The sequence below is a fragment of the Carettochelys insculpta genome, chromosome 13 (genome assembly GCF_033958435.1).
Source record: "Carettochelys insculpta isolate YL-2023 chromosome 13, ASM3395843v1, whole genome shotgun sequence".
Classification (NCBI taxonomy): Eukaryota; Metazoa; Chordata; order Testudines; family Carettochelyidae; genus Carettochelys; species Carettochelys insculpta.
The window spans coordinates 13,576,236-13,603,913 of NC_134149.1; the positions used below are offsets into that span (position 1 = coordinate 13,576,236).

At 44.0% G+C, this 27,678-nt stretch overlaps 1 protein-coding gene across 2 annotated transcripts in view; it reads left to right on the forward strand.

The window, feature by feature from the left end:
* Positions 1-4,721: 4,721 nt before the first annotated feature.
* Positions 4,722-27,678, forward strand: part of SLC25A43 (solute carrier family 25 member 43) — a 28,647-nt gene continuing 5,690 nt past the window's right edge. For both annotated transcript variants that reach the window (XR_012647244.1, XM_075007381.1), the window contains exons 1-3: positions 4,722-5,114; positions 9,885-10,126; positions 12,582-12,754. Coding sequence is in view for 1 of the 2 variants with exons in the window: in XM_075007381.1 (XP_074863482.1) it covers positions 4,843-5,114; positions 9,885-10,126; positions 12,582-12,754 (687 nt within the window). In the remaining variant the exon portion in view is untranslated. The remainder of the gene's footprint in view (positions 5,115-9,884; positions 10,127-12,581; positions 12,755-27,678) is intronic.

The window sequence follows — 27,678 nt, forward strand, 5'->3', positions numbered from 1 at the left end:
TGAGCCCCATCTACCTTCTGTGTACCTGTCCCTTGTCTGCTCACATGATCTTTCACTGTTCTTCACTCCATGAAATCAAGTACATTTCTTATAAAGGACAGAAAAATCTGCTCTTGCCTTCCTTTCTGCCAATCATCATGTTAAGATGATAACTAGGCACTGTGAATGTTCAGTTACACGGCTTCATTGTGAAATCAATTTTGTTTCCTTGTGACAAAAGCTTTCAATTACATCCATCTCCTGCGAATACAGTGGCTTAGTCTAAAACAGCATTTCCCAAACTAATTTGTCCACAGAACACTTTTGGGCTTGGAATGTATGGATGGAACGCATACATGGTGGTTGGGGGTGGGAGGAGATGGTGGCGGAGGGTTTCATACCTAAAAATTGCTGCATGTAATGCTCAGAAGTTGATTTAAAGAGTTAATTTTTTAGATGTCTTTTATTTTACAAAGAACAAAAAATAACGAGAAAATCATCTGAATGAACAACTAATGCCCTTTTGATAGGACGGTTAGCAACTCTACGATTAAGTGTAAAAATTATAAATTTAGTACACACCCAAAACAAAACATCGATATAACAGCTGCAAGAAGAATGGTTAGCGTTGCTCTTTTATAAAAAATAGATAGGACAGAATTGCTCATATAAAAGGACTGTCCTTCCTTATTAAAGCTTTAAAATATATTTCTATGAAAGAGAAATGCAAAAGAAATTGCAAAGGTATGGAAACATTTTTAATTTTTGTATTTTTATAAATGTGTAATTTTTACAGCAAACTTGGAAAATAAAAATAAATGGCATTTGACATTTCTTTTTAATGGGAAGAGTGTTTCTGCACCTTTTGATCACAAACGCACTTAATATTAGGAGCAATACTGGAGAGATGGATCCTTGTATTAGGTGCTGCATCATGGGATTTCTCTGAACACAACTTGTATCAAAACATACCAAATGTTTCAGCTCAAATTGCATAACTATACTATTATGAATGCACTGTAAATATTATTATACCTACAATCTAAATACTATTAAAATATCTTAGTATTTTTATCATTTAATATTTAATATTTTAAAAGGATTTTATGTTTATGTTCTGAATTTAGTGTTTTGTCAAATAAACCAGTTGTTGTTTTTCAGCTATTTTCATTTTGTTATGATTAGTACATGGTGACACAGAAATGGAGCAGCTGTATAACCTGTGCCCTCAAACCAGGGTTCAGTCCTGGTCCAACAAGGCAAATGAGTTTAGGAGAGCCTTTGAGTGGATGCTGAAGACTGTTTTCACTATGTTTGTCTTCAAAATCTAGTCACTATATGGTACAGATAGTTAATAGTTGCAAGCAATCTTATTTTCTTCCCTTTACTACTGACAAGCAAAGTCTTATTATTATATGAAAGCTTTTAGGGATGTGTACTGTGCTATGAAAATGTAAATAATAGTTATTTACATTTTGATGTTAAAACAGGCTAGATTTCAAGTCCAGAATCTCCCAACTTCATGCTCAGAATTTTTCCTTCATATTTTAACCAAAACATCAAAAGACTGAAAGTTTGTAATAGGATGAAGATACATGGTTCTTGTCATATAAATTAATTGGTTCAGAACCTGCTGCTTCTCTGAACACAGTTCTCATGTGATGGCCAATAGGGAAATTAGGTTTTGGTAGTCTGCAAAAGATTTATAAGTCTACATTGTGAGAGGGACATACGAAAATATTGTTAATATTAGCTTTTCAGACTCTGGGGTTTTCACATAGGGTGTAGAAATTTTACTCTTTCTCTCATTTCTACAGCAATGAATCTGTAACAGTTAAAAAACAGTAGAGGTTTTAAATCCTGATTCTTGTGCATTTAACATAATTGAACATTTTGCCACTGACAGCTATAATTTTCTTGTCTCTAGATCCATGGGGTCCACTATTCTATGAGCATACTGACTATTTTAGAGTGATCCATGACACAAATATACAGACTTGTTTAGCACAAAAAATCCGTAAAAAAGAAATTAAAAATCACCTATAGCGGAATTCTACAGGACTGGCCAAGTTCACGCAAATACCCAGGGAAACATCAGAACAGTCTCTCATACCTTGTGCTTCAACAATGTAGTTTCATAAAAAAGTACATCAATTTTTTGAGCCATGTGTTCCATTTAGCAGGCTACTGGAAATAGCACTCTCCTTGCAATTGCAGGGTGTACTGCCTCCTAGGGTGCAAAATTATTCTGGTGAAGTTATTCTGGTGGTAATGCTCCAAAATATCTGTTAGTCTATAATGTGCCACTGGACTTCTAATTTTTTCTGATGAAAGTGAATGAACTGCTAGATAGACATGGACCTACAGAAATGGCAGAGGCAGTTACTCTGGCAGAAATCTCAAGAGAACAAGGAACCAATCAAATTTAAAAATGACAAATTTAATGCTGATAAAATACTTTCTCACACAGTGCATAATAAGAGTGCAAAACTCACTGCCACAGGAAATCCTTCAGGTCAAGAACTTGGTCTGATTTAAAAGCAGTTGGATACATAACTCTGGGTATTCTTGTCATCCCCATGTAATCAGTATAGTTTATAATTTTGGGTGATCTTTAACTTCAAGATTTAATCCAGGGGTTGGCCCATGTGCCAAACCTTGACTGTCCTACACTTTTGAATGGACTCTTGATTACTGGGCATCTGCTGCTCTGTGCAGAATGTACTATTTAATTGTAGAGGTATGTTTGAATAAGTTAAAAATCTTCCGATGCCATGGAGATGAGTGCTAAACACTGCTATGTAAGTATATAAGCTAATTTAACAACAATTTGGAGACAGTGTGAAGCTTAATTAACAAATCTTTGTAAAGGGTTATATAACTTCATATAACAGGGGGAGGGATAGCTCAGTGGCTTGAACACTGGCCTGCTAAATCCAGAGTTGTGAGCTCAACCCTTGAGGAGCCCGTTTAGGGACTGGGGCAAATAGATGCCAGGGATGGTGCTCAGCCTTGCCAAAGAAGACAGGTGACTGAACTAAATGACCTCCGAAGGTCCCTTCCAGCTCCAGGAGATGTGCATCTCCAATTACATTATATAAATGCAAATACATTAACATTACATCACATTAAATACTGGCATTACCAGACTATGGGCAGATTGAGTGGACAGGCTGATCCTAACAGCTGTTCCAACACCATTTCTGGAAGTACATGAGTAAATAAGGGACCATATTGTCTGGAGCAATCCAGTCCTTAGTCAGAATCTGTCCATAGATACAATCATCCACAGCTTTTGCAAATGATTTTTACACATTGGCAGACTTTTAGATTTAGAATAGGCTGATTTATATAACAAATTCCCATGTCCCTGTCTCATCAGATTAAGAACTAATCCAGGGGTTAAGTGGTGTTGGAAAGCCAGTTTCATCTGTGCTTCCTATCACAGTCATAGCAATGGTCAAGCCAGCTTCTATCCCATACAAAACAAACCCAGTTCTATACTGCTATCCCATACAAAATAAACCCAGTAACAAGAAGTAAGCCTAAATGGACAGAATGAAACAACAGCAGGAAATTAATGCACTAAAGCGAGGGAGAGATCCATCCAAAGCAGAAATCTATTGCTCTGATAGTGGCAAACTTAATAAAGCAGCAGGCCAAGGCAAACCCTACAGCAGGGTAGAAGACATCTCAAATGCTGTGATAAGTAATTGTATATTTATAGCAAAGGAACAGGAAAGGCCATAGAAGTGGATTGCTTGGCTGCGTCCTACAGAGCTGAAGCAGGGAGGATTCTGTTGAAGGCAGCAGGGCAGTTCTAAGGACAGCTTTGCTAGAACCACCATATTCTCCTAGCTTTCTGGTACCAATATATGCCCCCTGGCTGCAAAGGAGATCCTTATGGGAGGCGGTATTTGACAGGCAGGATCCAGTACAAAATACAGGCATTACATGAATAATGGAGGCAATAGGCTGGATTTGAGCAGGTGGTTAGGCGAATTCAGCCCCCCAGCTAACTCTCCCCTACAGGCTACAGGTCAGCAATCAAAAGAGCAAGAAGAGCCCTTTTTCTTTTTGAATTTGGTAAATATTCGCTACCTCAGGAGCTGCCATCTATGTGAATACCAGATAGTCCTTCACAAATAACACCAAAGCATACTTTTTGTAACCCTCTTTTGAGAGCAAAACACACATATCCCACAATGCACTGCACATGTTAAAGGAGGGAGTGACACTCCCTTTCCCGATCGCATCTCGTTCGCTATTTCCATGAGTTGTTTATTGTTCAGCCTTTGGACGTTTACCAAAACATCAAAAATAATCAGGGGAGGTTTTTTTGGTTTTGCTACTTTGCAGTGATAGCGCTGGGAGCCACGAAGCAGTCCTTAAAGAGCCGCACGTGGCTCTAGAGCCGCAGGCTGCCGACACCTGCTGAGGCCGGGGCTCCCTCTCCGTCCGCCTGCGCTCGTCTCAGCTTATCTTCTGCATCGTACAAACCCGCCAGAGACCTGCCCTGGGTCAGCCCTGGGCCCAGCCGAACCGGGAAGGCAGCTCGTGCATGGGATGGGTGCGGACTGCGGCTCCCTGCCTAGTGCGGACCCCTCGCAAACACCACTGACCACGTGGCGCCGCAGGGGAGACGACGGCAGCTGCATGGCGGGCGCTCTGGCCCCGCCCCTCGGGGGTGGAGTCTGAACGGCCTCGCCCCTCAGACAGGCTCCGCCTCCTCAGGCCTGGTGCAGCCGCCGCTCCCAAGCCTGGCAGCGCTTCCCCTGGCGGCGGGCGGGCTGGCCTGCCTGGGCACCATGCAGCCGGGGCAGCGGTAGGGTCGGCCTGGCCTGGCCTGGCCTGGGCTGGGCTATGGCTACCTGGAGGCGGGACGGCCGGGTGACCGGCTGCCAGCGACTGGGCTGCGCCGGGCTGGCCGGGGCGCTGAGCCTCAGCCTGACGGCCCCGCTGGAGTTGCTCACCGTGCTGGCCCAGGTGGGCGGCGGCTACTCACGCCGGGGGCTCTGGCAGGCGGGCCGCAGCGTCTGCCAGGCCGAGGGCCTCGGGGCCCTGTGGAAGGGGAACCTCACCACCTGCCTGCGCCTCTTCCCCTACAGCGCCCTGCAGCTCGCCGCCTACCGCAGGTAACCGCGGGGCGCTGCCAGGCTCGGCCTCCTGCTGCTGAGGCCTGGGGGCAGTGGGGCCGGGCAGTGCCAGGCCGTGGGGGGGCGCAGAGCTCTGGGCACTGCTGGATGTACCAGTTGCTGTGGGGAGAGTTTGGGGCCGTTGGGCTGGGCAGTGCCAGGCTGCAGGGGAGCAGTGCCCTGGGTACTGCTGGGATGTGCCAGCTGCTGTGGGGAGGGTTTGGGGCAGCCTCAGGCTGTGGGGATGGACAGGGGCCACAGGTGCCCTGGGTGCTGCCAGGGTGTACCCAGCTGGCGCAAAGAGGTTTAGGGATCATTGGGATGGGCAGTGAGGCTGCAGCTGCTGTAACAAGAGGGGACTATGGTCGCTGCTTGGGTTTGCTCTGTTCCTGCAAAGGTGTTTCCAGACTGTCATGGTGCCAGCAGCAGCAGACTCTGTCCAGTTATGTCTCACATTAACCATTCCATAAGGCTCCTCTTGTCTTGTTTACTCTGCTGGCTGATTTGAGATCCAGATGCAAATCCTCTGAAACTTACCCACCCAGACTTGCTCACCCTTTATGTTGTTTCATATGAGTATTTGTCAAAAGACACTTTGCCTCTCCCCAGTCAGCAAGTAGAATTTTTCCAGTCTGACTTAATATGAAATTTGTTTCCTTATTTCTTCTATGGTTTAGCATGTGTAGACCTGTTGGATCATATTTGGGAAGGAGGCTTTCTTGTTTTAGGTTAACCTCAGAGATGTATAATTAAAACTCCCACTTCTGCTTGACAGTATGTCATTTCTGTTGGCTGAGTGTACTGAGTAACATTTCACCGTTGTCATCAATAGACATGAGCTCAATACCCACTGATGTCCAATGCCTCACTCACTATTTCCTTCCATCTTTCCCTGTCCAGTGCAGAGTGGCTTAGTTTCTTGTAGAGTAGCCAGGCACCAATCTACTATATCATCTACCCTTTCTCTGTGGGGTCTGCCTCTCCTGTGCTGAATACCAGGATCTTGATTTTTTTGTTTGTCGTTCATCCTGTGGATAATTCCTGAGTGACATCTGAGTTTCCTTTAGCTGAAAGCATGGGTGGGAAAAGTATCCAAAAAGTTACATGAGTAAAAGTGTAGTTGTTTTACTTCTCGTTACTCGAGTAGAATCAAGATGGGGTGTATGTGCACATGCATGCACAATTTTTACTCAAGTAGTTTTCCAGATGGACACTAGTGACTTGTACTTAAGTACACCTCCCCCTAGCACCTGTGCTTTTACTCAAGTAATTTTGGGGTACTTCTCACACCTCTGATTGAAATAGATTAGGGGAAAAAAAGATGTTGGTCCTTCCCCCTCAATCCCCGGTTTACTTGGTTAGACAGCACTTGATATGTTACCAGTTTCTCTGTTTCCTCTGTAAACTCAGTATCTAGGCCTCGGTGTGGTACTGTAGTGTGTTTCCCTGCTTGTGAATGTCTCAAATACAGCAGCTGAGGAAATAAATATTTTTTTTTTAAAAAGGGGACATTGTCAATGTAAAACTCAAACCATATTTTAAAATGTGTTTATTTTAATTGTCTTGATTTCAAATTGATTGTGTTCCTTTAAAGAAGTTAAAAGTTTCTCCTCCTTGTGATAATTTTGCCATTTCAGTTATTAGTAATTTTTAGTGTTCCCATTCTGCCTGACACTATACGAACACATATAGTTGTATATCTTTCAAATTATCAGTTTAACAATCCTGCAAATGTTCTATTCCATATTTACTGGGACTTTTTTTTTTTTAAATTATGGTCATGGTAGGTCACAGTTAGCATCTGTTCCTTAACAGTTGTATTTATTTTAGTTTTTCCCAATATAAGCCTATTCACAAAAACAAGCAAGAAAATTATTTTTAATTTGACTAGACTCATGACTAGGAGCCTTAGTTTTTTATAGCTGTCTGCTGTCCTGATAGTGGTCTCTAATCTTTATCCTCAGTCTTTATAAATACTGTACAACATTATGTGTTAAAAGCTTCTCCTCCTCTGTGACCATTAATCAGCAAAAGTGCGTGATTTGTAAGGATTTCCTTTTCTGTCTGGTGGCTAGCAGTCAATTGTTTGTTGCAAAGCTTTTGGTGGACTCTGAAGCAGTGGGCCTGTTTGTCTGAAGGCCTGGATTTTTTTAAGCTGACTGGTTTGCTTAGGACAGCTGAGCGCAGAATGCATGCTTGATACTTCTGTATGGCTGGGAGGGTGGGATTATGATAGCTCACTGACTTCACAAACCAGAGGGGAGGGAAAGGAAAAGTAGTGGGCTCACCTTTCTGGTGTCCAATCAGATGCATTTCAGGGCACTACCCACACTGACGCCATCCAGTGCTTGTAATGGGCTTGTCTTTCACTTGGAAGTGAGTGAGTCAGCATTGCTCTGGGTGTGCAGTTCATGATGAAAATGGGTTAGTGGAGCACCAAGATTTGGACTCTAGCAATGTTGTTTGGTGCTTCTGCTCGGTAATGGTTCTGTAAATCTTAGATGGGTTCACCAAATGTTACTTTAACTTGAAACAATGCCCTCACTGTTCACTGGGTTATTCAGCTGCTCAGAGGAGAGGGTGGGTAGTTTTCTTTCTATTCTCATTTGCCCAGCAGATCCCTGTCAGTCACTACAAGCCAAAAGGAGGTGTTAGGGCCAGCAAAATGAAAGTACCGTTATGCCACAGCTTATGGTTTATTTGTGAGATTCCTAGGAGGGGAATACCAAGCACAGAGAGGAAATGGCAAACAGAGGTGAACAGTAATAATCAGTTTCTTTTTTAAAAAAAGGAAAAGGAGACGGTACTCAGCCAGCTCCCTGCCCTCCCACTGCCACCCCTAGACAGTCTCGTGGCTGGGGCTGCCAATGTGCCCATATTCAAGGTGCTGGTACTCAGTACCAGCACAAAAAAAGCAGTGGTAATAATATTTAGTAAATGGTGATAATGCAAAGCTCCAAAAAGGCCATGTTTTCACTAGACAGTGACTGAATGTTTTGACCAGGGAACAGAGAGTGTAGAAGGAGTAAGGGATGGCTTGATGGGAAAGGATGTTAATTACATACACACACACTCTCTCTCTCTCTCAGGCCTAAATCATGGTATGTTAACTTTTTGGTTGTCTGCACTGTAAAGCCCAAATACCTTAGGTGGAATCAGTGCCCCATTGTCTTAGATGCTTTACAAACACATAGTAAGACATGCTCCCTGTCCAAAGTCTTTACCGTCTGGGCATTTTTGTTTCAGCTGGGTTGGTCTCTGTTTTTGTCCATGTCTGGACTTTTAAAATAGTCTGAATTGTAATCAAGCTGTTTAGGTTTTATGGGCTACACTGCAGAAAGTAGTCTTTGTCCTAAACACTAAATCTATAATTTGCTCTCTTGATCTGCTCCTTAGGCTCTGATTTCCCCTTTGTTCACTTCCTCCTGCTTGCACGTTATCCATTGTGCTAATTTCTCTATTTCTACTTTAACTCCAGCGGACACAGTACTCCAGTCAGCTCTTGTGCTGCCCTGTAAGTCACAAATGCCAAAATCACAAATAACCCTTGAAAATTCAAGGACACTCTTAGTAAGTTAGGGAAAAATACAAACTGCATCATTGTTGATGTTTTAATGCCACACTCAAACTGAGACTTGATCCTTGACACAGTGTAGTGCCTGAGCATGAGTCTTTCCCTGGAGCTTATCACAAGGGGTCCTTCTAACCCTGATAGAAAGAAGTAGTCATACGTGAGGTCTCCTGTTGAAAATGAAACAGAGTCCACTCCTTTTAGCTTATTAGGTCTCCAGTCACATTCTGAGTTAAGGTGACTCCTCTTGGTAGATGCAATTTGTCATAGAGTTAAGTCCAGAAAAAATCGCCAGATCATCTTCTAGTCAGATGTTTTATGTATCACAAGCCACTAAAAATCACCCACCCCCTGCATGCTAAACCCCACAACCAAAATTAGATCACAGTATTACAGCCCACACAAGGCTAGGCTGTTATTGCCACAGGCAGAAGATAGGGAGGGACTGAGGTGCTGCCTCTTATTAGAACTCTCGTTTCTTGAGCTGTGTTTAAAACAAATTTCTTTTGAAAACAAAACCAGTGGACCTTTGGACTATGACAGTGACAAATCCCTTAACATAGGGTTTTTTTGTGCTGCTGTTTCACATCTAAGAAAATGGAGAGAGTATTAAGTGGTTATGTCTAGGGGCCTGGAGTCCAAGCACATCTTCGCTCCCGGGAAGATTGACATTGCCACGGATGATCTTCTGGCATTCAATTTAATGTGCTTGGTAGAGATAAGCTAAATCAAACTCTCGGAGCACCCCCATTGGCACCAATACTCCTGCCCTGCTGAGGAGTAATAGATGTTGGTGTGAGTGTTTGCTCTCGTTGACCTCCCTCAGTGGAGATGGTGTGGAAGCTCCAATAAAAGTATATCAAGTCCAGCTACATAATTAACATAGCTGGAGTCATGTATCTTAATTCGACCTGCCCCTTTTGTGTAGACCTGGCCTCAGTCATGGAAATTGCTTTGTGACCTTGGGCAAGTCATTCCAACTTCTGTATGCCTGTATTTACCCCCTTTTACAATTATTATTACCCGGTTCATGGAGGTTTCGAGACTTGCTCGAGACTTGTAATGTGCATAATTAAAATTCTGGTTATCATCAGATAAGCTGATGAGCAGAAGAACAGTTACATCAAGAACTGTCTTCATTTTTATGCCTGATTTGTATTGAGTCATAATTAAGAGTTCCTTTTATCTGCCTTTTACAGGTTTGTCATGCTGTGCATGGATGACTTGGGGCACATTTCCCAATCGAGTGCCATCATGGCTGGAAGCCTGGCTGGCGTGGTTGCAGCCGTAGTGACTTATCCTACCGATGTTGTAAAAACACGACTCATACTGCAGAACCGGTTGGAACCATCTTACAGTGGGATTCTTCATGCTTTTTGCACAATTTATCATCAGGAAGGCTTCCTTGCACTTTATCGTGGTGTTTCACTGACTGTATTAGGTAAGCCTTAGGAAAGAGTATTTTTGAGCTTTACTGCACACTATATTTTGTAACATCTGTACAGCGCACCTATATATTTGCCCAGTTCAGTTTAAATGTGCAAGGAGTGAAATGATTCTCTGTAGAGGTCATCTAGCTGTACAGAGCATTGTGGTTCACAATCTGTTTCACCTCAACTGTAGCTTAGGTGTGTCTAAACTGGCAGCTCTTGCTCCTAATGTAATGTTTAATGGTTATGGCTAACGGAATTTGAGAGGTGCCTAGCTTTTCTGGTTACATTTTAGAGGCAGAGCTTGTCACCTAATTTAAGAAAAATGATGTGCACCTATAGTCCATTGTGAGCAGGGTTGAAAGTAGGTGCCAGGACTTACCAGTGCACCCTGCAGCAGGCTTGGCGTCCTTGGCAAGGAGCAGGGCTCAACAGAAGGCAGAGCTTGGGACAGACAACCACTGTCCCCTGCAAGCAGCCATTCACTGCTTCGGTTACTGCACTGGCCAGGACCCCTTGGGGTACCACTGGGTTTTAATGTCCACGCTTTCCAAGCCCCGTTCTGTGGCTCTGCTTTCCCTGGAGAGGATCCAGTTAACGTAAAAATGCAGAAGCCGACCAGAGCTATGAATGGAATCTCTCGAAAGAGCCGCTGAAGTGGTAATGAAGCCATTTAACAGGCATTTGCCAAACCCTGTCAGTTTCTGAATCTGCTGTGTCCATCTCCAGGACCTTGGCTTCATTAGTGTGTTGCTGAAGATTATAAAATCACGTCTCTAAAAAATTGGTGCTTCTCCCTCTCTCCCCCACCTCTGGCTGCCATTGGGTGTTGGGACACCAGTTTAATAGTACCAGGTAGGGCCCCCTACATCATAAGGACTGCCCTTTTGGCAGCTCCCAGGCTCTGGTGGTGGTTTGAAAGCTGTGGGATTCCCAGCTGTTGCCAAGGTAGCCAGAAGCCTTGGCTCTTTAAATTGCAACTGCCCCTTCACCCTCCTCAGCTCTTCCAGTAGGCTCCAGCACCACTGCCAGACCCTACAACAGGGCCACCAACAGTGGGGGAGAGCAAAAAAGATAGTGACAGCACTTTAACGTTGTCCTTGTATGGACTGATACTGGCAGCTGGTTTTTATTGGTAAGCTGTACTGGCCCACTGTCGCCTCTGACCGCAAGTTCTGTGTAATAGTAATAATCATATGGAGCTCCTGAAAGGAGAGTCAAAACTGTTGTTCCTGTTTACCTGAGGCAGATGTGGTGTTTTCATTTCTTTTGTAAAATATCTGATGCTCCACGCCATAGCTGTGCAGAATACTGCATTTTAGTATACCTTCAGTGTTTGCAGAAATTAACAAAAAAGAACGAATGCTAACAGCTTCCAAGCAAAACTTAGAATTGGTGACCGCAGGAAACAGAATTAATATACCTGGCAAGAGAGGAGAATGTCACCCATTAACTTTGAGGGAAGCCCTGTTGTGTCAGGCACAGAACAAAAGATTGCTCTTTCATGAGACCAAAACAATGAGAGGCACCAGCACAAGAGACAGGCCCTGTGGTAAATGTAAATTCCTCATGCCATATTTGGACCCTAAAACTGGAGGCTTAAATAAGTGAGATGACTTCTTCTTGATAAATGAATATCTAAGAAGTAAAGATTTGCCTGGCATTGCTCAGATCCTTAGTTCATTTTTGTTTTTCCTTCATTTAAATCATTGCTCTGGGCTAGGGCTTGTGATGAGGGGTTCAGGATATAGGCTGCCTCAGGAAGAGAGGACTGCTCCAGATCTTGTTCACCACAGCAGTTTGGGGCCAGGTACAAGTGTCTCTCTCTGGTTGTTCTGACTCCAGCAGGCACAACTGCTGGGGCAAGACGCATGTCCCAGGCTAGGGCATATCCAGGGTTGTCTGCCCCTTGCATTCTCCAGCTAGAGTGAGGAATGCAGCAAACTCTGCACTTCCTCCTCACTCCCTGACCAAGGGGAACAACCAGCAATATTTCTGTATGAATCAGGAGCGAGGGGGAGCGTCAGAGTTCCCCGCCCTCCCTAAAGAGCATCTGGGGGTATGAGGCTTAGGGCTGGGGCAGTCCTGAACAGGAGAGATGTGCCCCAGTCAGCCCCTTTCACCTGCCTAGTCATTTTGTCTCTCTTCATAGTTTGATGAGAATCAATCCCTTTCAGGGCACACCCCATTGTCCTGGCACAACCAATCCCTGAAAACTTGCTTTGAGTTCTGATCAGAGGGAGCTATGTGCTGAATTTGGTGATCCTAGCTCTTACCATTGAGGATGAGTTCTTGAACAGACAGGCAAACTCTCTCAAATATAGAGTAGATGATCCAAGTGAGAGAAACAAGGTTTAAACTGCCTTACAAGTCCCTGGCATTTAGACAGTGCTAGGAGGATGCATGTAGTTCTTGTTACACTGTTGTGTTCTCACGTGAATCTTTTCTGTCTGGTTTGCTTCCCAGGGGCGATCCCATTTTCAGCTGGCTCGTTCTTTGTTTACGTCAATCTGAATAAAATGTGGCAAGAGCCCAGCTCTCACTTCTCTCCCTTTCAGCACTTCATAAATGGCTGCCTGGCTGCTGGGGTAGCGCAGACACTCTCCTTCCCCTTTGACACCATAAAGAGGAAAATGCAGGTATTTGCTGACTTACCGTTTTAGTGGTGTGTGTGGTAAGGTCTGTGTTCATGTCACGAGTTTGGGGCAAGACTTTAAAGAGTTGACTGAATGCCACCTCATTCCTTTTACCCAGAGTGAATCATAAGAGTGGCTTTAGTATTCCTAGCCGTGATAGCCAGGTATGTTTTTTTAACTTAGGTTTTGAGGCTGGCGTAAGTGGTGTCACATTATCAGCAGTGTTTCTTGTAATTTTCATCCCCATCAGAGTAACTAGCAGGTGGCATAATCTTCTTGGTCCGTGTCAAAGGAGCTGATTAGCCTGCTCTTGGTGTGCAGGCATCCACCTCAGAAATGCCCATCACCATTGCCATTTATTTTTGACAATTTCAGCATGCAAGTCAAACTAAAAGTCCTGGAGACTTACCTGGGGTAGCCCCTTTGAGTCAGGGCTATTAAAGTGGAAGTGCTCATGTCTTCTCTATTCAGCAAGTCAACGTGGGACTTCGTTTCTAGTGCTCCCAGGGTATGTTGCAAAAAAGACCCAAGGGGCTGAGTGTCGTAGCTCCCCTCAGCTAACTCAGACTCATGCTATGGAGCTAAAAATAGCACTGTAGACATTCCTGGTCAGGCTGGAGCTCAGCCTCTGAGACCCTATTTTTTTAGCCCCATAGCACAAGCCCATGAGCAAGTCTGAGACTTTTTGCTGCAGGGTTTTTGACAGTATAGATGCACCCTGTGTCTGATACCCCACATGAGTACAAACTTTGGGAATACAGCTTGAACCTCTGTTATCCGGAACACTCTCATCCAGCAAACTTGATAATCTGGCATGATTTTAGTTAGCCGAATGACCGCTTATCGTGGGTGTGTCCAAGTTTCCCGTGATCCCATAAAGTTTGTTTACAGCCGCCAGTTCTGGCTCTGTGTTATGTAGCTTTAGATTACCCCTAAATGTGTTCTAAGAGCCCAGTAAGCGTACAAATGTTGGTAATGTGTTAGACAATATTGACCTCCTGTCTTCCAGTAAATTCCAAGGGTGCCAGAGTATGTAATATGGATATGGAACCTGTAGTATGTTGAACATTCATTCAGTAGTGGAGATGTCCTTCCCCTTCCATACTCTCCTTAGCTCTATTAAACTACTGCTTCTGCTAGACAGCTTTAAAAGGAAAACCAGTTCCCCCTCAGCTCAGACTGGGATGTAATTTCCCTTCTTTTTACAAGAGTTGCACAGTCCCCCAGAATAGTGTGAAATATTATTTTCCTGCCATTCTATGATTTTCCTCCCATGCTGTCCTGAATCCAGAGCTCTGCCTTTTTTCCCCATACTCTTGTGAAACAATGGACTTGTTTCGTCACTTGAGTTTCTTGTATTATTTCTACATACGTTCCACATAAGTTCATACATAGCACAGTGTGTAGAGAACAAGACAGGGACCAGGCCATATTCTCATGCCTCTCTCGTTAGCCGTAACTGCAGTTTTCATATTTGGTAAGAAGGAAAATGTACAGGTTTGTGGTCTTCTGTTGAAGAGACCCATGTATAGTTTGCTCTTTTGGAGGAGTTGAGGAAGCAAAAATACTTTTTTCAGCCACTAGATGGTGCTGTTCCACTTGTTTTGTAGGTAAGTGCCAGCTGCTCTTTGTTGGACATTTCAGTATACAATGTTGAGAAACTGGGTGTATTGTCCTGTCTCTCTTGTGAACTGTCTTACAGTTTCAGAAAATAGATGTCATTTCTTAAAGAAGAATACTATACAGGTGAAATTGATCAAAATGATAAATATTTTCTCTGCTCTACAGTAAAAAGTCCTGTGGCACCTTATAGACTAATAGATATTTTGGAGCATAAGTTTTTGTGGGCAAAGACCCGCTTTGTCTGATGAAGCAGGTCTTTGCCCACAAAAGCTTATGCTCCAAAATATCTGTTAGTCTATAAGGTGCCACAGGACTTCTTGTTGTTTTCGAAGATACAGACTAACTCAGCTACCCCTCTGATACTTGCTCTGCAGTAGTTTTTTGCCTTTGCTTCAGTTTATATACTTGTGAAGTTCCTTACTATCTTAACGTGATCTTTTGAGCTTAAAAACACCCAGCTCCCCATAACACTGTACTAACAAGCTATGGGGAAGGTAGGAGAATACACAGAAATTCAATACCCCGGTTTGGTAGGAGTGGTTGAACTTGCTCAAACTGCCAAGCAAACAGCCATTGTAAATTATAGCCTGGCTGGCCCCCGCATTCTAGCTGCAAAATTCTACAGAATTGTTTCTAAAAGTTAGCGTGTGTCGCCCCGCCTTGTGGGGCATCAATTCCACATGGGTCTCACCTGCTGACGGCCTGAATGTGCTCCCTCCGAAGTAAATAGGAAGGCTTCTGAGAGTGTTCAGAACAGCTGCTTTGCTGACAAAACCCATGGGGCTTGTCTACAGTACCACCCCCCTTCAGAGGAAGGATGGTAGTTAGGGTGTTGGGAGTTATACTTAATGAAGTGCTGCGCTCCATATGCAGCACTTCATTAAGCAAATTCCCAACACCCTAATTACCATCCTTCCTTCAAAGGAGGGTAATAGTGTAGACACAGCCATGGAGCGTCCAGATTCCCAAGGTGTTCTGTCAACAGTAAGTTGACAGAACACAGAACTTGTGTTGACAGCTGTACCCCGCTCCCCACAAGGTAGAATGCCTCTATCAACAAAAATCTGTTGTCAGAAAGTCAGTCTGGACATTCCGGGGGCCCTCTGTCAACAGAGGACTTCCAGGACGCTGAGCAGCCCTGTGTGCTGTGCTTCTGGTTGGCCATTTTGCTGATAGAACTTCCAGGCAGTCCAGCTGCTCTCTGCCGCAGAGTGGATCGCTCTTGTTATCGACTTGGCAGCTTGGCCGTGATCTTTCGACAGAAGTTTTGTCTCAAGTTATCTTCCGGCAAACACTTCTGTCAATGAATCCCTGTGATCTGGACATAGCCTCAGTGTCATAGTTACAATCTTTTGCATTTTTAAAGTTGCTTTTTGATATAGAGTTTAATGCTTTTTAGTTTTGAAGTAAAAAATAATTCTAATTAATCATTTTGAATGTGTGAACCCTCTTTCTCTCTTATGATTATCCTAATTTTATCCCTTTGTCTTCCTTTTTTTTGTTTTGCTCCTGATTGGCATGTTAGAGAATTGAGAGGTACAGTATGCATGTTTTGGCCTGGAACGTATGACTTACATTATGAACCTAGAGGATGGGGTTTGTCAGAGGGGAATTTCTCAGTAACACTCTATCAACCTTTGGAAGAAATAATTAAATTATTGCTTAGGTGGAAGAGAATCTAAGACTAGATCATTCCCTCTGGTATGAGATGGCCTTTATCAAAGCCCATCATAGTGCACAAAACAGTGGGAGGCAGAAAATAAACCTGATTCAATAGGCACAGAGCCGTCCCTTCTGTAGGATGAAGTGGAGCAGCCACCCCAACCCCCATGTTTTTGGGGGCCATGTGGTGGCTGCCCCAACTGTCCTGTGGAGGGGAGGGATGGGGGATTATTTGGGACTGAGGGTTGCCTCCCACCCCCCTGCACTCAACACACGGGCGGCAGGAGTGGCATCCTGTTCTGCTGTGCTGTGCTTTCCTGCAGGTGGTGGGAAACACAGGGTTGTTCTGGTTCTTGCCGCCTGCTGCAAAGTACGACACAGCATGTCGGGACGGCAGCGTGGGACAGCAGGGCAAAGCAGGCTGCCACTGCTGCCATCTACATAGTGAGAGCAGGGGTGGAGCAGTGTAAGTGACCTGTGCTACCTCCAGCTCATCTGGCCCTTGGTCCCAAGTAATCCCTTGGCCCCAACACCTCAGAGTAGGGGAAAGGGGGGGCAGAGTGGGGGGCAGGACCTGTCGTAGGAAGGGAGTTGCCTTGGACCCCGCATCTGGGACGCGGGGGTGGGGGGTTGCCCCAGGCCCTGCCTCCCCTTCGGGATGGCTCTGAAAGGGAAATAGCCGGATTACTTCTATTCAAAGTTTAGAAACAAAACTTAGGGGGTGGTGAGCTGACATTTATAATGTGTATTGTGAAATCTTTTAATCCAAGTATCTGCTGAAAACATCACTACATTTTTCAGATTAAAATGTAATGAAATTTTGCATGGCTGATTCGTGTCCCATTGGCATTCTAGGTTAAAAATTGTATGTATTAAAATATATTTTGTGTAACATCGTAGATATGAAACTCAACATTGCCTCTTTTTTTTATTTTTACTTTTTGCATTTCTGATTATGAGCAATGGAAACAGTCAAATTGGTTTAATTTTTATTTGTAATGTTTCCAATGAATGTCCTTATTAAGCTGTCATGTGCTACCACAACAATGCGGTGTTTGCAAATATTAAAAGAAAATGAAGGAAGGTGGGAGAAGGACTGAGGGTTTTTTAAATTGTTTACTTAAAACTCTCAATAAGAACATTTCTAAGCTATTTCATATCAAAATGAAAACTGCGACTTGCACTCTCATCTTCTCTCAGTAGCATGAAAGCCATTGAGGGGTTGATTAAACTAATGCCTGATTTCCCAGGTGAATATCTAGTATTGCACTAGTAGACCTTGAACATTTATTAACGCAAATTCAGGATGAGCTCGTGCTCTCGCTCTCTGCTGTTATCTTTAGCCAGTCTATAGTAGGAGAAACCTTGTCTTGTGGGATAACCCAGGTTCAAGTCAAGCATAATTCTGCTTTCCCCACCTTGTCACCATAGTTTGGGGGACTTCCATGTGATCTTTGTGACTGGCCCTTTTCCTCTGCAGGTGTTGCAACAATAGGGAATGATCCAAACCTTGAATTTCATTATATTGGTTAAGTGCCATATATGGGATTATAAATAGCATACTGAACCTACACTATATGCCATGGGACTAAATTTGCATCAAAGGGGTTTTGTTGGTGGCGTGTGTGTGTATGTTTGTATTTCATTGTAACAAAAGTGACTTAGGTGGAGAAGGCTCTCACTTTATTCCCCTCCCTGGCAAGATTTCAAATCAAGCCACCCCATCTTTGTGGACATCCAGGGACACCTACATCAGGTCTTCCCTTCCACCGACCCATAGGAATTGAGCACTGCTGATGCTGCAGCATTTCTGGCCCAGAGATCTAACCATACATGCATACTAACAGACAGTGGCCTGGTCCAACAGATCTATATTTAAGCTAGAAACCACCTTAAAGTTCCTGCTCTGGAACTGAGGTTTGTTGAAACAATCGAGTGAGAGTCCAGGCTGGCACAACTCTCTTTATAGGCACGGCAGCACATGGCTTGTGTAGCATTACGCTTCATTCTCCGCCTACTACAACATGGGGACAAATGTGCCAGCCTTCAGGGTTTTAATTCTGAATTGATTGTATTAGTTTGCTAGATTCTTCAGGCAGCACTTTCACAATTGTCCATGAAACTGACAGATCTTCAGTAACCACAGAGCCTTATTTACAGGAACGAACTGCAGTTGCATTTTCAAATCTGTTAGGTGGTCTCATTCAGCCTTAATGTAGCACTGGTATTTCCATTGTCCCTGCAACTATCCATCCGTGGCCTGAAACTACCTGGCAATCCATTGCTTGAAGGAGCAACAGCAACAGAGTCTAGGGGTTTGTCTAAATTAAAATCTTTTCCCAATATAGCAATGTTGTTTTGGAGTGGGGTTTTTTTATTTGTTCTGGGGGCAAGGGCACAACATTTCTACACCAGCAAAAGTCCTAGGGTAGAAGCGGCTGTATTAACAAAAGCACTTTTTTCCAACCTATGTTGCATCTATGCTAGCTGGGCATGCCACCATGGCTATTCCAGCAAGTCTTTATTAGTAGACTAGGCCTAAAAGAGTCTAGCTCCTTGCAGCTATTGCAGGTTTCTATATATATTTTGAGCATTGATTGCCCACCATTCCCTGTGTTACAAATAAACAGGAATGTATCGCGTTGGAGTGCATCATATGAAGACGCTGCCATAGCATTTTAGAAATCACATTGTGTTCAGTGAACTGTAACAATACGTTGTAGGAACAACGAAAAGCAAACCAGATATGCTGTGCTTCACTTTCTGTGTGAAACAGTTGTTCAGGGTTGCTGTAGGTGGTTGTCGTCAGACCTCCCCACAGAGGTGGCTGTTTGAATTAACATTGGGTGTCATTTATTCATCGGTTCATAGGTACTAGAACTAGGGGTAATGAAGTTTGGCAGCAGCCTGGCCTGAAGTGGTTTCCATCACATTCCACCATTAATTATACAGCAAATTTGCAATAGCAGATTTTTAGATCTTTAATAAGGGCCTTAGTGCATCAATGATTTAGGTATTGGCACAGAAAGTACACTTCTTAAGTTTGCAGATGATACCAAGTTGGGAGGGGTTGCAACTGCTTTGGAGGATAGGGTCATAATTCAAAATGATCTGGATAAATTGGAGAAATGGTCTGAGGTAAACAGGATGAAGTTTAATAAGGACAAATGCAAAGTGCTCCACTTGGGAAGGAACAATCAGTTTCACACATACAGAATGGGGAGAGACTGTCTGGGAATGACTACAGCAGAAAGGGATCTAAGGGTTATAGTGGACCACAAGCTAAATATGAGTCAACAGTGTGATGCTGTTGCAAAAAAAGCAAACATGATTCTAGGATGCATTAACAGGTGTGTTGTGAACAAGACATGGGAAGTCATTCTTCCACCTTACTCTGCTCTGGTTAGGCCTCAGCTGGAGTATTGTGTCCAGTTCTGGGCACCACAGTTCACGAAAGATGTGGAGAAATTAGAGAGGGTCCAGAAAAGAGCAACAAGAATGATTAAAGGTCTAGAGAATGTGACCTATGAAGAAAGGCTGAAAGAATTGGGCTTGTTCAGTTTGGAAAAGAGAAGATTGAGGGGAGATATGATAGCAGTTTTCAGGTATCTAAAAGGGTGTCATAAGGAGGAGGGAGGGAACTTGTTCTTCTTGGGCTCTGAGGATAGAACAAGAGGCAATGGACTTAAACTGCAGCAAGGGAGGTTTAGGTTGGACAGTAGGAAAAAGTTCCTAACTGTCAGCGTGGTCAAACAGTGGAATAAATTGCCAAGGGAGGCTGTGGAATCTCCATTGCTGGAGGTATTTAAGAACAGGTTAGATAGATGTCCATCAGGGATGGTTTAGACAGTACTTGGTCCTGCCATTGGGGCAGGGGGCTGGACTCGATGGCCTCTCGAGGTCCCTTCCAGTCCTAGTGTTCTAGGATTCTATGATCACAGTGCTGGCTGGCGTTCATTAAATCCAATGTAGAGTCCATGGAGCACATAGTCAATCTGAAGTCAGTAAACAGCTTGTATAACTTGTTTTTTAAGTGCTCCCTAGCAGGGCCTGGTGTGCTAGCTGTCAGCCTAACACAACTCTTATAGCCGGGTTAAAGCAAACCCTGGAAAAAGAAATACCTAAATCACCAATCGTCTTATTATAAAAAGCATTCTCCAAACGAGCCATAGAAATAAGGGTTTTTCAGCTAGGCAGCATTGGATTCTAACTAAGTGTGAGCAATTAGTGTACAGAGAGCTTAGGCCAGAGACTGGGCAAGGTGCAGCCCGTCAAGCCTTTTAATCATCCTGCCCCACAGCACAGAGCAGTGCCTCTTAAAGTGGCTGGTTTCTCCCTGAGGCTCTCTGTGCCACACACTGCTCCCCCTGCCCCCAACTCCCCACCTTCCCCCGCAAAATCTTTCAGCTCCCATTGGTCAGTTCCCACTTTCCGGTCAATAGGAGCTGAGAGATTTTGCTGGGGGCGGGACAGCACATGAAGCTTCCCCCACAGCATAGAGTGCTGTTTGGAGCATCCCCTGGCTTTCACCAGTCAGGAGCTGCTGGCATGCAGGGCAGCCTGCCTGAGAGTGCTGCTGGCCAGGACCTGTTTAGGTGAGCACCCCATAGCCACAGCCTGCCTTGATACCCCCCCTGCACCCCAGCTCCCACCCAGACCCTTCACCTCCTATACCCCTCCCCCAGGTAAGAATCCTCTCCTGCACCCATGCCCCCTCCCAGACCCTGCATCCCAATCCCCTGCCCCAGGTCACAATGCCCTCCTTCACTCAGACTCCCTCTCAGACCCCCCACTCTCTCCTGCACCCCAGACTTCTTAGCCTGAGCTCCCTTCTGCACCCAACCTCCATCCCAGACCCTACACAACCTCCACAGAAAAGTGTGGCCATTGACCGCTTACCAATATCAGAAATCATTGCCCACTCTTAGCTCGGGCAGAGGGAGTTTTTCCCAGGGCTTTCAGGCTGGTCTCTGAGTGTATTTGCACTGCAGGATTCCTCCTATTTACAAGAGTTGGTTGTCTTGCCACCTGGGAATATGAAAGTTATTCAAGTTATGAGCGAATTTATTTAAAAAACAAAACAAAATTTCTGGGTTATGTGGTTCACATGACATCTAAGAAGCATACTTGCTTTAGGATCTTTTGCACAAAATCTGATTATTATTTAACTCCTTATGTGCTTCAGGACCTTTTAAGGATGAAGTTGTTTGAGTAGAGAGGGACGTTCCACAGTGTAGATAATAAGATATGTTTTCATAGATCCTTTGTGTAATAGACATGTATTGTTCATGCTCAATAAATCGTAAATACTTTGGGTTTTATTGCAGAAGGGATCATGTCTCTCTTTGTCCTGTTAACTCAACCCCAGTGCTATTTATTTGCGTAATCAGGACTGCTGGCAGCAATTCCCAGCCCCAGGGCAGAAAAGCCTGTCATTCGGGCAGTGCTTCGCATGTGCTGCTGGTGCCCATGAACTGCTGCCAGCTGCGCTGCTCGTGTGTTCCCTATTTATTCTCATCCCACGGAGCTATGCATTTTATGTGCACTGAAGTATGTGCATCGCCAATAGAAATAAAAATCTAGCAATAATATATGGGATAAGGGTTAACCAGTAGCCCTCACTGAGGCTTAGGGGTTATGATTAACAGAAAAACTTAGGTTCAGCAGCAAGGGATGCATTTCATGGCAAAGGCTGAAGAGACAGAATGCAAAAAGCCCAGATCCTCACCTATTTTGGGCTGTGATAGGGGCCAAATTCTGCTTGCTTTGCTCACTGGAGCTGCTCTGTTGATTTCAGCAAGAGAAGCTCCCAAAGCAGGATTGTGAGGTGAGCTATTGTTTTTTGGTTTTCCCCTTCTCTCTCTCTCTTTAGGACAAAGTGTTCCTGGAGTGCAGGTAGCCAGACATCACCTGTTCTCCTTTATTACTCTGCAGACAATTGACTGCTGTTACCTCAGCAGATTATCTCGCCGTGTGTGAATGCCATCTGCAGACTTACTGTATGTTCTGATCCATGGTTAATCTGTCAGCAATACTGCAGGTAGTAATTTGGTCAATGCTATTGCTCAAGTTCTTCATACTGGCTCTTTATTTGCCATCTGTGCCTAGCAAGATATTCTTTCAGGCCTAAATCCTTCAGTCCTCATTCAGTGAAAATTTCCTTTGATTTTGGGAGTATGGCCTGAGTGGGGACCACCAGATTTGGCCTTCGGTTTCCTTTTAACTATATTTACACCTTGCTGCTGCCAGTGTCCCTACTGACCCAGCCTTAAAAGACTTCAGCATTCTTATTTTAGACTCCGGATTAGGTGAAATGAACCATTGCACTTTATAAATTGTTTCCTTCACTCCTGAGCTTGTTCAGAAGATCACAACTAAAAACGTATATGGCAACTGCATCAATAAGTTGTTATATATTTACCAAGATTTGAGAGGTCCTCCTGCTGCACAGATGAGAAGAGGCGGAAAAGGAGAATAGAGCTGCAAAAACTGCCCCTCGCCCCTCTAACAGCTCCCAACAACTGTCCCTTCTGTGACAAGACCTGCAGTTCCAGCATTGGACTGGTGAGCCATCAACAGACTCACAAATAGGAGGGTGACATAAAAACACCCTACTCATTATCAAGTGAACGCTGATAAGAGAAGACTATATTTAGTGATCAGAATCCTAAATCTCCTGTTTAAGCCAGCAAGTGACCCATGCCTCAGGGTGCAGAGGAAAAGAAAATTAAAATCAGGCTTTCTGCCAACCTGCAAGAAAATTTCTGTTAGACCCTGAGCATGTGGGTGAGATGCACCAGCCAGACTCCTGAGAAAGAATTCTCTATTGTGCCTCAAAACCCTCCCCATTTAGTGTCTCTTCTCCAGACAGAGATTTTCTGATTACACCTGTGGATGAGCCATACACCATTGTTGCCAACCTCACCGTCCCATCACCTCTGTCAACTTGTCATGCTCAAGTCTGAACCATGTTAGGTTTTGTTTTACTTCCTCTGCTCCCCTTGGAAGGCTATTCAAGAACTTTACTCCTCTGATGGTTAGAAACCTTTATCTAATTTCAAGCATAACTTTATTGTTGATCAGTTTATATCCATTTGTAGTCCTGGCATTGGCCCTTAACTTATGTAACTCCTCTCCATCTCTGTCATTTACCCCTCTAATGAAGGGAGAGAGAATAGTGATCCTCTCTCCCTTCATCTTTCATTTTTATTAGGCTAAACGAGCCAAGCTTTTAAGTCTCTTATAAGACAGGTTTTCCACTCCTGTGATGATTAGTAGTAGCCATTCTCTGCACTGCTCCAGTCTGAATTTCTTTCTTAAACATGGAAGATGAGAACTGCCCACAGTATTCTGGATGAGCTCTCACCAGAGTCTTGTATAATTGTAGCAACATTTCCCCACTTTTCCTGAAAATACTTTGACTTATGCATCCTCGGATTGCCTTTTTCTTGACCACATCCCACTGGTGGCTCAGAGCCACCCTGTGATCAACCAATACACATCTACCTCCTCTTTCTGTTACTTCCAGTTGAAAGGGCCCCAGCTTATAGCAAAAATTCTTGGTTTTAGTCTCTGAATGTAGGACCTTGCACTATTAAGTTTCATCCCATTTCTGTTACTGCATGTTTCAACATCTACATCAATCTAATTATCTAGTATTCCAGTCTTCCTCTGCATTGACAATACCTCCCAGCTTTTTGTCATCTGCACAATTTATTAGCATCCCCCGCGGCTTGTGCTAAGAATCCTAATGAAAATGTTAGGTAAGATTGGTCCTAAGAATGGTCACTGACTGCCCTTAGCTACTTTCTCTTTCAAAATTTGCTCCTAGGCCTTGCATAGAGTGAGATCAAACTAGAGGGTGAATACTTGTTTGGATCACTGTGTTATCTTCCTTTTAAAGAATTTACAGCTCTCCTGTCACAGGGCACAACCTCTGAATTCACAGATTCATTACAAATAGCAGCATTAAATTAAATGTTCATGTGCTTTTATTATTTATTTTCTAGGTTTGTAAAATATTTTTTCAAAACCTAATTTTTAACTTAAACTGCTGGATCAACATAACTCACTCACTTTGAGATTCTTTTGGTAATTGATTCTCAAATATTGTGTTTTAAGGGCTTGTAAAAGTGTGTGTTGTGGCTCGTGTAAGCCAGAAAGGTGAGGGTATGGACTTCACACCACAGTTAATCTTGAAAATAGCTGTAACAGTGGTGCATATTACTATGTGTTCTCTTTTAATAAATCACTTTAGAGATCTGAGTCTGTAGGAAAATTAGAAGCCTGGCTCTTTGAGACATACCATTCTTGTAAGGTTCTCCAGAGTAGTTTTACTACTTCATCATCTCTATCCCATAACCCCTTTTGAGGGTCATTGGGGCACCGCAGATGACTTCCTGATCAACTCACTCCACCTCATCCTGTCCTGTGCAGCTCTCTGTAACTGGCTCACATTCAGGTTTGTCCACTCTTTGATGTTATCTTCCCATCTCTTCTTTTGCCTGCCTTTCCTTCTACCACCAGGTACTGTGCCTTGCAAGATGGTCTTTGAAAGGCCTGATGATCTGATGACGTGGCCGTACCATCTGAGCTTGCGTTTCTGCACCACAGTGAGCAGGTCGTCATGTGGGCTTATGACATGCCTGATCCTATGTCGTACTTCGTTCGTGACATGCTCAATATAAGAGATGCCCAAAAGCCTCCTGTAGCATCTCATCTCCATGCTTTGGATCTTTTTCTGCAATTCTGCTGTAAGGGTCCACGTTTCGCAAGCGTACAAGAACACTGAGATGACCAGTGAGCGCATCAATCTTACTTTCAGTCACACTGATGTTCTTGTCCCTCGAGATGGGTCCAAGTTTTGTAAGCACTGCTGTTGTTTGCGCTATTCTGGAGAGGACTTCTGGTCTGGACCCCTCATCTGACACGATTGCACCTAAGTACTTGAAGCTGGACACACTGAAGAGCTTGTCTATTTACCCATTATATCCCTACTGATGCCATTGGTGTTATTGGTCATCAGTTTTGTCTTTTCTGCATTTATCTCCATTCCACAGGCTTTCGAGGTGGTATCCAGCAGTTCTACCAAGCTGGCAAGTTCCTCTTCTCCTCCAGCTAATCCGTCTATATTGTCAGCAAAGCGAAGGTTGGTGATTATTCTGCCCCCTATGCTGACAGTTCCTTCATGGTCTTCCAAGGCGTCAATCGTGATGCACTCCAGAAAGATGTTGAAAAGCGTCGGGGAGAGCAGACAACCCTGACGGATGCCCACTGTCATTCTGAACCAGCTTCCAATGGTACCGTTGTGGAAAACTGCACTGGCGGCATTGTCATACATGTGTTCAACAACTCAGACAAGGTTGGGGCTGATGATGTACTTTCTCATGGTGGCCCATAATGCTGCCTGCCAAACTCTGCCAAAGGCCTTTCTGAAGTCCACAAAAACATGGTACAGGTGTTCTTGGTGCTGCAGATATTTCTCGCAGAGAATTCTCAGGTTGAATATTTGTTTGGTGGTACTCCGCCCTGCCCTAAAGCTGGCTTGTTCCTCAGCAATAATCATCTCAGCTTGGGGCTTCAACCTGTTCAGTATTACTTTCAGTAAGACTTTACTTGGGTGGCTAATGAGGCTTATTGTACGATAGTTTCGGCACTGTTGGAGGTTGCCCTTTTTGGGAAGTGCGCTCACTAGTGACTGGGTCCATGACGTAGGCCATTGTCCCGTCTGCCAGATCTTATTGCATATGTTGGAAAGGGCACTGATCACGGCTTCTCCCCCTGCTTGTATCAATTCTGCTGGGATATTGTCCACTCCAGCTGACTTTCCTTTCTTCAGTGATCACAGTGCTGCCTCTACTTCTTCCCGAAGGATTGGGAGGCTGTCCTCTTCGGTAGCATATGGACATTTCAGTATTTCTGGGTCTCCATCGACCTTATCGTTGTACAGCTCAGAACAGTATTCTGTCCACCTGCCAAGGATCTCTTTCTCTTCAGTGAGGCAGTTCCCTGCCTTGTTCTGGACTATGGAAACTCTTGGTTGTCTAACGTTTGTCAGCTCTCTTACTGTCTGGTTTGCCTTCTTGCTGTTGTTTTTGTTAAGGCTGTCTTCTATTTCCTTGCACTGGTCTTCTACCCAATTCTGTTTTGCTGCCTTCGTGCTTTTCCTGATGGTCTTGTTGATTTCTCTGTATTTCTCAGTCCCACCAGCTTCACCTTTCTTCTTTTTCAGTTCTCGCCATTTGTCACAGAGGTCAAGCAGATCAGCAGTAACTCAAGGTTTCTTCTTTGGGTGGTGTTTGCCAAGAATCTCAGTAGCTGTTTCTACTACTGCTGTGTTAAAGGTGTAGGCCATTATGTCCTCATCTGCTTCTTCAGCACCAAGGATGAGCAGTGGTGCGAGTCTCCCTCCTATTTTTACTTGGAAGGCTTCTGCCACCTCAGGATCTTTGAGCTTTTCAAGGTCAAACTTAACTCTTGTGTGCCTTGATTTTAAGATCTTCTGCAAGTGTAGGCGGAATGACATCAACACTAGATCAGTTTTACTACTTACAAAAGCTTATTTAAATCGACAGTTTACCCTACATTTGTATTGTACACAAAAGTGCCACCCTTCTCATATGTGCCTTTGCAACATACGTAGTGGCTAAAGTGATTAAGCTAAACTAATAAAACAAACAAGCAGTCACGTAGCACTTCAAAGACTAACAAAAATTATTTATAATAACTGTAAGTCTTTAAAGTGCTATATGACTGCTTGCTTGTTTAGTTAGCATACAAACTAACACAGCTACCTCTTTGTTACTAAGCTAACCTAATGTACTTAATTCTTGCAAGTCCTCCTCTCAAGGCTGGAAAGGGAAGAAAGGAAATGGTGTGGTGCATGTGTTTAGCAGAATTGTAACCTTCCTGAAGTATTTTTGCTAGTTGTCCATTTGCCATTACTTGATTGTTGACTGTTTTCCTTCTTGAAATCTGTTGCATTGTATCCCTCTCGCTTTGGAGAGCAGATGCGTGTATCAAACCTATCCCAGGTTTTTAGTGACCGGGGCATGATTTTTCAGAAGCGCCTGAATGACTTGTGCTCCTAATGCTCTTGGGAGTTTTCAAAAATCCCACCCAGTTACTATGTACTGATTGTGCTTTGACCTAAGAAATCTGGACCCAAATCAAAGGGATGTAGGCATTGCATTGCTGAGTGTACAAGCACCTAACTTTTTAGGGGCTCAGAAAATGAGAGGTTCCATCACCATTGCAGTTTCCCGATGCTGAGTTAGGTGCTTAGGCACCTGTACAATGAATAGGGAGAGACTGGAGCTTTAGACTGTGATCCACCACAGCCAGTGCATCTGGCAGGGAGCCACCTAAGCTAGAAAGGAAGATAGTAGCCACAAGGGAGAGAAGTGCTAACCCTGTCCCTGTCATGGAGTTCAGTGCCTCCCAAAACTCCAGATTTAGGCACTTATCTTGCTTAGGGAGCCAGAAATGGGAAACAGCTGCCTGGAGTCACTTGATTAGGCACCTAAAGCGTTTCCTGTGGAATTGAGTTAAGCATCTGCCTCGTTCCACACCCGATGTCCAGAGGAGCAGCTGCTGCCTCTGCCCGTTTTATAGCTTTTAGCCTAACAGTTAGAACATTCATC